At 37.7% G+C, this 9,031-nt stretch overlaps 1 protein-coding gene across 1 annotated transcript in view; it reads left to right on the plus strand.

The window, feature by feature from the left end:
• The window catches only part of LARP1B (La ribonucleoprotein 1B), a 147,209-nt gene extending 138,531 nt beyond the window's left edge, over positions 1-8,678 (plus strand). The window contains 3 exon segments of the mRNA XM_017849119.1: positions 641-825; positions 1,754-1,898; positions 8,568-8,678. Coding sequence (XP_017704608.1) covers positions 641-825; positions 1,754-1,898; positions 8,568-8,637 — 400 coding nt within the window. The 3' untranslated portion in view covers positions 8,638-8,678.
• The last annotated feature ends 353 nt before the right edge of the window (positions 8,679-9,031 follow it).

Raw genomic sequence — 9,031 nt, forward strand, 5'->3', positions numbered from 1 at the left:
GGAGAATGGCGGGAACCTGGGAGGCGGAGCTTGCAGTGAGCTGAGATCTGGCCACTGCACTCCAGTCCCGGCGACAGAGCGAGACTCCGCCTCAAAAAAAAATAATAATAAATAAAAAAAAAAAATAAAATAAATAAAAAAAAAAAAAGTGGAATTGATTTAGAGAATTGCAGGTTCTGTCTTACTTTTGACGCCTTTAGAGAAAAAAGGAAATTGCAGGTATGTCTTTGACATAATGAAATTATTGCCCGTCTTTGTGCCAGATTTTATCCCTAATCTCTATGTATTCAGTTTACATCATTAACCTAAATTATTCAAGATAAGTTGAAAATTTCTACAGTACCATAATAATAATAATAAACTAATCTAAACTAAATTAATAATGATTTGGAGGAGGGATGAGCTATTCAGTTATCTGCTTCTACTTACTGTGTTAACTTGAGAGTTTATAACTATGCTTATCAGCTTCTGAATTTACATAAACTGTATTGAACATAAATAGCACTATATGCAGATCTGTATGTCATTAATTTAGGAGAGTTTTAGAAACTACTGTTTTTTCCACTGCTTAGACCCCCAATAATGAAAAAAATAGTACAAATTGGTTCATGTACTTGGTTCTTGATTTTTCATTTTGAAGGCTTTTTTCCGCTTCCTCAAACAGCACTTCAAATGCTTCACCTTCAGAAGGCGCACCACTAGCAGGAAGTTATGGATGTACTCCTCATTCATTCCCAAAGTTCCAGCATCCTTCTCATGAACTTTTGAAGGAAAATGGCTTTACCCAACAAGTGTACCACAAATATCGTCGAAGATGCCTAAGTGGTAAGATGCTTGTCCTTTATCTATCTATTTAAGATATTTAAAATTAAAATATAATTTAAAAAAATTTAATATGTTGTCCTTTAATATCAAGTTAAGATATTCTTTTATTGTTAGACTATAAATAGTTTTACTTTCAGTAAATGTGTTTATATATATTCTTTATTTATGTACTTTATAACTTAGACACATTAGGAAATAAAAATTAACAAACTCAGCTGAGCATGGTAGTTCATGCCAGTAATCTCAGCACTTTGGGAGGCCGAGGCAGGGAGATCACTTGAGGTCAGGAGTTTGAGACCAGCCTGGCCAACATAGTGAAACTCCTTCTCTACTAAAAATACAAAAGTTAGCCAGGTGTGATGGCAGGCGACTGTAATCCCAACTACTTAAGAGGTTGAGGCAGGAGAATTGCTGAGACCTGGGAGGCAGAGGTTGCAGTGAACCAAAATCGCGCCATTGCACTCTAGCCTGGGTGACAGAGTGAGACTCCATTTCAAAAAAAGAAAAAAAATTTTAATATACTCTTCTTGTTGCTATTGGCAGATATTTATAATTTAAGCAGTGAGTCAGAAAATGGGTTTAGCATTTGTCAGCTATTTCAGCAGTCCTCAATCTTTTTGGCATCAGCAACCTGTTTCATGGAAGACAATCTTTCCGTGGAGGATGGTTTTAGATAAAACCGTTCCACCTCAGATCATCAGGTATTAGATTCTCTTAAGGAGTGTCCAGACTAGATCCCTCACATGTGCAGTTCACAATAGGGTACCAGTCTGTGGCCGGAGGGTTGGAGATCCCCGCTCTATTTAGAAGAAAGCTAAATATACTTTGAGGATTATACTGTTGAGCTTTCTTCATTTTATATATAACATCTGCTCTCTTGTCTTTAAAAAGTATGTTTAATAAAATAATATTTTATTTAACTTTTCAGAGAGAAAACGCTTGGGAATTGGTCAGTCCCAAGAAATGAATACCCTCTTTCGTTTCTGGTCCTTTTTCCTCAGAGATCACTTCAATAAAAAAATGTATGAGGAATTTAGACAACTTGCTTGGGAAGATGCAAAAGAAAATTACAGGTCATATTTTCTTTTACACTTTGAGGGAGTTTTAATTTTTTCTTTTCTTTTTTTCTTTCCCCAGGTAGATCCAATAGAGGGAGTTTTAGAAAATAATTTTAAAACTAGTACTGAAGTAACCTGATTTTGAACTGTGAAAGTAGCACAATATAACTAGGGGGAGGGCTGTATTAGTTTTCTATTTCTGCATTGCAAATTACCCCAAAACTCCATAGGTTAAAACAATAAACATTTGTTAGTTCACAGCTTCAAAGAGTTGAGACTCCAGGAACCGCTTAGCTGGGTGATTCTGGCTCATGGTTTCTCATGAGCTTGCAGCCAAGATGTTGAAGGCAGCTGCAGTGTCTGAAGATTTGGCCTGGGCTGGAGGTTCTTTTTCAAGTTCATTCACATGGCTGTTGGCAGGAGGCTTCAGTTCCTTGCCACATTGACCTTCCCTAGGGCATTTTACAATATGGTTTCACCCTGAGTGAGTAGAGCTTCCAAAATGGAAGCCTCAGTGTTTTATACAACCTGCACTTGGAAGTGGCATACGATTATTTCTGCCGTATTGTATTGTCGATACAGACCAGGCCTGGCACAGTATGGGAGAGTACTACACAAGGTTGTTAATACCAAGAGATGGCATCATTAGGAACCATCTTAGAGGCTGGCACAAGGGCTGAATGAAATTACAAAACTTTTCTCTCCCATGCTGCCACCATTACAGACTTCCCTTGCATGTACAGATACATACCCCAATTGATATATACTTAGAGCCAACCCAGTTCTTAAGATTCTTTAAGAAAAAAAAAAACAAGGCCTCTCATAATACGTCCCTTGACTCACCTTGTCTAATTTTTTCCCCACTAGTCCTCTAGTACTCTGGGCAACAGTGGTACTGATACATTTTCTTCAAATGACCCAAGCTCTCTAGCCTCTGGACATCTGTGCATGTTCTTAACTTTGCTTCTACTTTTCTTCGTCTTCCCTGTGCTTTTCTAAATCCTATTCTTTTTATCCCAGCTTGGACCTTGCTTTCTTCAGAAATGTTCACGGAAAGTCTTGAGAGTGCCTGTAGGGCTGAGTGAGGGCAGACCAAGAGGGTAAGAAGGAACATGGTGTGGACTCAAGAAGGCTATTTATTCATGGGCAAAAGGAGACCAAGGAACAAGACATGGAGAGAAGGGAAAAAGATGATTTTTCATTCAATCATATTTACCTAAATTTATCCTTCTTTAAGTTCTGAAAATGGATTCCTCTTACAAATCTCGAATAAGAATATATTGTTTATCAGATATTGTGATCTTTGAGAAGAATGCAAGGTGCTACAAATAAATTTTTCTGATTAAAACACAAAATTTCTTTGTGTTGACTTATGTAAAACAAAGCCCATTTAATTTTATCTGTTATCTATATCAGGAAGAGCAGATCCATGGCATGTTTAGCTCTATTTCTTTTTCCTCTATTACTGATATCTCTAATCAATCCCTGTTATGTTTTATGTTCTTTCTTACCACACTTTTCAGATTTATACTCTTCCTTATGACTTTAATAGCTACTGCCAGTTTACCAGAGTTGGCATAAAAGGCAAAATTTGCCATTCCTGATCTCATTGTTCTTTTTCAAACTGTGGTTTGCTACCTATTCGTCAATCATAAAATCAATTTAGTGGTTCTAACGTGCTTTAAAAAATGCAGTAGAAAATACCAGACTGCACTGAGCATAGTAATTCATACATACAAATTTAATTCATACCCACATACATACAAATTTAAGAACTATTTTGCAAAACATACATATTTTTATGTACACACATATAGAGATGTACATGTTGATTTACTTATAAGGTAAAATAATTTTTATAGTATTGGACCTAGTCAGAAAAGTTTAAAAGCCATTGTTTTAATTGATCTCAGCATATTTTGCTATTTATGCAATTTCTGTTTGTTCCTTAAGACTTTCTAATAACTTCTCTGATTCCATTTCCACCCAAGTCTAGGTTGGGAGTTCTTCTTCTGTGTTTCTATACACATAACTGTGTATGTTTCTAATACCTTTGTAACATAGTTTCCTACCTTTGGTTCTGTTTCTGCAGTATTTGCCACTCGACTGTATTAGCTACTTCTTAGGAACTAGTGGTTAAGCACCTGAAGTCCTTGAAATCAGGACTATGTTTGAGTCCCAGCCATTAATTTACAGATGACAGATTGTAATCCCACCAGGCTTTATGTTCTTTATAAAAAGTAGGTTAAGCCAGGCATGGTGGCTCACACCTGTAATCCTTGCACTTTGGGAGGCCGAGGCAGGCAGATCACTGAGGCCAGGAGTTCGAGACTAGCCTGGCCAACATGGCAAAACCCCATCTCTTCTAAAAATAGAAAAATTAGATTGGCGTGGTGGCCTGCGCTTATAGCTACTTGGGAGGCTGAAACATGAGAACTGCTTGAGCCTGGGAAGAGGAGATTGCAGTGAGCGGAGGTTGTGCTACTGCACTTCAGTCTGGGTGACAGCAAGACCCTGTCTCAACAAAAAAAAAGGTTAAATTATGATACATACTCTCTCACAGGGTTATTGTGAAGGTTACACTAAGCATTTAAAGGGCTTAACACATTAACTTATGTATAGTAAGTGCTTGATAGATGATTCCCTCCCTCCCTCCTTCCCTTCCTCCTCTCCTCTCCTCTCCTCTCCTTTCCTTTCTTTCTCTTTCTCTCTTTCTTTTCTTTCTCTCTCCTCTCTCCCTCACTCCCTCTCTCTCTCTTTTCCTTTCTTTTCTTTATCTTTCTTTCTTTCCTTTTTTTTTCTTTTTTTGAGACAAAGTCGCACTGTTGCTTAGGCTGGAGTGCAGTGTCACCACCTCGGCTCACTGCAACCTCTGCCTCCTGGGTTCAGGCGATTCTTCTGCCTCAGCCTCCCAAGTAGCTGGGATCACCGGTGCCCACCACCACACCAGGCTAATGTTTGTATTTTTAGTAGAAATGGGGTTTTACCATATTGGCCAGGCTGGTCTTGAACACCTGACCTCAAGTGATCCACCCACCTTGGCCTCCCAAAGTGCCAGGATTACAGGCATGAGCCACGGTGGCCGGCCAGATGATTATTGTTATTAGGGAATTGTTACTAATTCTGTCCATTGGTTGAAAGTAGTAATAATGTGATTTCAGGAAGGAGGGGGAGAGCTAACATTTCTTACATCTCTTCAATGTGCTAGCTCTGGTCTAGAAGGTTTACAAATATCTATTTTTGAAAAATAGGATCTAATTGACTCAATTTTCAGTGATATGATTACAAGCCCATGATTCAAATATAGTTCCTTCTGGTTCTAAGCCTCTAGGTCTTCTATTCCTCTGAGCTGTCTTGAAGTAAGTGGTAAATGAATAAATGACAACTGAGAGCTCTAATCATTTGCCTCGGTCCTTCACTCCAGCAGTTATGCTGCATGTTTGGGCTGTGTTATTAATGTCATACTTTTGGTCTTTGGAATAGTTTGCTAAGAAATAAGAGTAAAAATCCACATATTGCCTATTCAATATAAATGTTGTATTGAGTATTAATCCTTTATCAATAATCTAAGAATTTCTATATTCCTCTGAAATATGATTTACTTGATAAAAACCAAAAACTTACTTCTCCAGAAATAAAGAGAGATGCCTAGGCTTCACCTCAAAGATTCTGATTTTGGGTACAAAAAATAAAAATGATTGGAAAGAATGAATAAGACCTACTCTTTGATAGCATAATAGGGTGACTATAGTCAGTGGTAGCTTAATTGTGCATTTTTAAATGGCTGAAAGAGGCCAGGCATGGTGGCTCATGCTTGTAATCCCAGCACTTTGGGAGGCCGAGGTGGGTGGATCACGTGACATCAGGAGTTGAAGACCAGCCTGGCTAACATGGTGAAACCCCGTTTCTACTAAAAATACAAAAATTAGCCAGACATTGTGGCAGGCGCCTGTAATCCCAGCTACTCGGGAGGCTGAGGCAGGAGAATTGCTTGAACCCAGGAGGTGGAGGTTGCAGTAAGCCGAGATGGCACCACTGTACTCCATCGTGGGCAACAAGAGCAAAACTCTGTCTCAAAAGAATAAATAAATAAATAAATAGAATTTTAAAAATGAATAAATAAAGTGGCTTAAAGAGTGTAATTGAATTGTTTGTAACTCGAAGGATAAATACTTGAGGGGATGGATACTCCATTCCCCATGACAGGCTTATCTCACATTGCATGCCTGTATCAAAACATGTCATGTGCCCCATAAATATATGCACCCACTGTGTACCCACAAAAATTTTAAAAATTAAAAAAAAAGATCCTGACTCCATTGGTTTGGAGCACAGCCCGGGCATCAGTATTTTTTAAAAGCTCCCCAGATGATTATAATATGTAGCTAAGACTGAGAACAACTGATGTCGGTATAATATGATCCCATAAGAGGAACATCAAAGCAAGTTTGTCATTGTGAACCACTGTGGCTCCTTTAGTCTTTGATCTCCTTAGACTTCAGTCATGCAAGTTCAACCAATAGCATCACTTAAGGCTATGGGAGCCAAGGGCTCAGGTTAGTGTTTAAGTGTGTAGTTGGCAGTCCTGCATTTCTCTTGTTGGCTTGCCAGAACATCACTATTCATCTTGTAAATAAGCTGCTTACAAAAGAGACACACAATCACACACCCTGCTTCCTGTGACTGACAGCCAGTTAACATTATGTTAGCAGAATGGAGAGGTTGCAACCTTTCTGTTGAGGTACCCAGAAAGACTTGGGATTCTAACTTAGGAGTGTTTTAATTGTGGTATCTTTTAGTGCAGCTAGACAAGGTCTTTTTGTTGCCATCTTACAGCATTGTTTCACTCCCATGGGTTCTGCTCATCACCTGTGGTTGAAGGTTGAGCCTATAGAGTTTGCTGATCCACTGAGCAGAACTCCTAGATTCTCTAGATAGTTATAGACAGAAACAAAGAAATTTGTTTTCTCATTTATGTAGTGATTATAGCTCTATTAGCAATATATCTACTATTAATTGTACTTTATAATGAAAGCAGGGAGGCTCTCTTAACCATATAATTATGTTTGTACCATTATAGTTGAATGGGACAACCACACCTAGGATCTAGGGCACAGCTGTATGGTCTTTATCTTCCTAGAGTAAAGCTTACATTCAAGAGTATTTATTTAATACTGTGTACAAACACACCATTATAAATTTTGGTTTGGGGAAAATCTGACACATCCCCAATTTATCACTAAATCTTTTGGCCAGTTCTTCAGAAACACCAGGGAGAGATACTGAGTGCATCTAAAGAGGTCATACTGAATTATCCAAGGGCTGCCTCTCATGCAGCAGGTTCTCTGTATACCTTCATGATGTGCTATGGCTGAGTCAACAAAAATAGCAAAGCCAGCTATGGATTACTAATTACCAGTTCAGTTAAAAATCTGCATACTGACTGGGCGCAGTGACTCACACCTGTAATCCCAGCACTTTGGGAGGTTGAGGCGGATGGATCACCTGAGGTCAGGAGTTTGAGACCAGCCTGGCCAACATGGTGAAACCCCTTTTCTACTAAAAATACAAAAAATTAGCCGGGCACGGTGGTGGTCACCTGTAATCCCAGCTACTCAGGAGGCTGAGGCAGGAGAATAGCTTGAACCAGGGAGGCAGATGTTGCAGTGAGCTGAGGTTGCACCATTGTACTCCAACCTGGACAGTAAGAGCGAGACTTGGTCTCAAAAAAATTAAAAAATCTGAATGCTAAAATGTTATTTTTCGTTTAGGATTACTTGTGCCATGTTTGCTTATATTGATGTTACTACTATAGAGAGATTGTATTTTATTATAAACCTTTTATTTTTTCTTTATAGGTATGGGTTAGAATGTCTGTTCAGGTTTTATAGTTATGGACTGGAAAAAAAATTCAGGCAAGAAATTTTTCAGGATTTCCAAGAAGAAACCAAAAAAGACTACGAATCTGGTAACAATAACATCAGAAAATTTATACTCTAATTGGAAATTGTAACCCTGAGTCTGTCAGTAAATAGGGAGGGAATTCATAGTTTTTTTCTTCAGGGCAAACCATTTAAGATCTTCATGCTATTATTATGTTTCTTGATGAAGGATGGGGCACCAGGTAGTAAGAAGGCCCTTCCTGGGAGGTGCTGGAAAGTAACTACTCTCAAGTCTTTCTTTTATGGAGGTGTATTTTGTCATTATCCCTTTGACAAACATGGCTACTCACTGATGTTCCATTACATGAAAATTCTATGCAACATCAGCAGGTAAGCTTGGAAAGGCAGAAATAGCACAGTGGTTAAGAATGCAGGTTCTGGGCCAGATTGCTAGGTCCAAATTCCCTTTCCACTATTTAGAATCTTTGTGACGGTGGGTAAATTGCCTATCCTTGCTATCCTCAGTTTTCTCATCTGTAACATATATGAGAATATCCATCTTTTGGGTTGTATATGGGTCAAATTAGTTTGATGCAAAATAAAGCACTTAATACTTGTTACATAGCAAATGCTCAATAAATATTAGCTGCCATTATTGCTTAATTCATTACATGTCATTCTCAAGATCTACAGTAAGCATATATTGGAAGATAAATTGTTTATTGCTGATAGGATTATATTTAATGTGAATCATTTTAAAAATTTTATATAGTTTATAATGTATATTATTCTTCGTTATTAGGTCAGCTATATGGACTAGAAAAGTTTTGGGCTTATTTGAAATATTCTCAATCTACGACACAGTCTATTGACCCAAAACTTCAGGAATACCTCTGTAGTTTTAAGAGGTTAGAAGACTGGCTTGAGCCACCGCGCCCGGCCATCAGTGGCTTTTAAGCTTTAATTTTGTAATTTTATTTCTTAACTTTTAGTTTTAAAATTAAGCTTTGAAATAGATACAAAAATAGTTCAGAGAATTCCTATATACTCTGTTCACTCAGATTTCCCAAATGTTAACATCTTGCATAACCACAGTGCAATTGTTAATTCAATTTAATTTTCATATGCTTCTATAATTAAACATTTTCTAGATTTATTAATTTTTATCTGATATGCTAATTTGTCACTAGCAATGTGAAAACTTTTCACTTTTTAATGATCTTTTATCCATATACTTTCTGTAACATGTGCTGATATAGCTTTAGG

This window comes from Rhinopithecus bieti, unplaced genomic scaffold (genome assembly GCF_001698545.2).
Source record: "Rhinopithecus bieti isolate Rb0 unplaced genomic scaffold, ASM169854v2 scaffold_32092, whole genome shotgun sequence".
Classification (NCBI taxonomy): domain Eukaryota; kingdom Metazoa; phylum Chordata; class Mammalia; order Primates; family Cercopithecidae; genus Rhinopithecus; species Rhinopithecus bieti.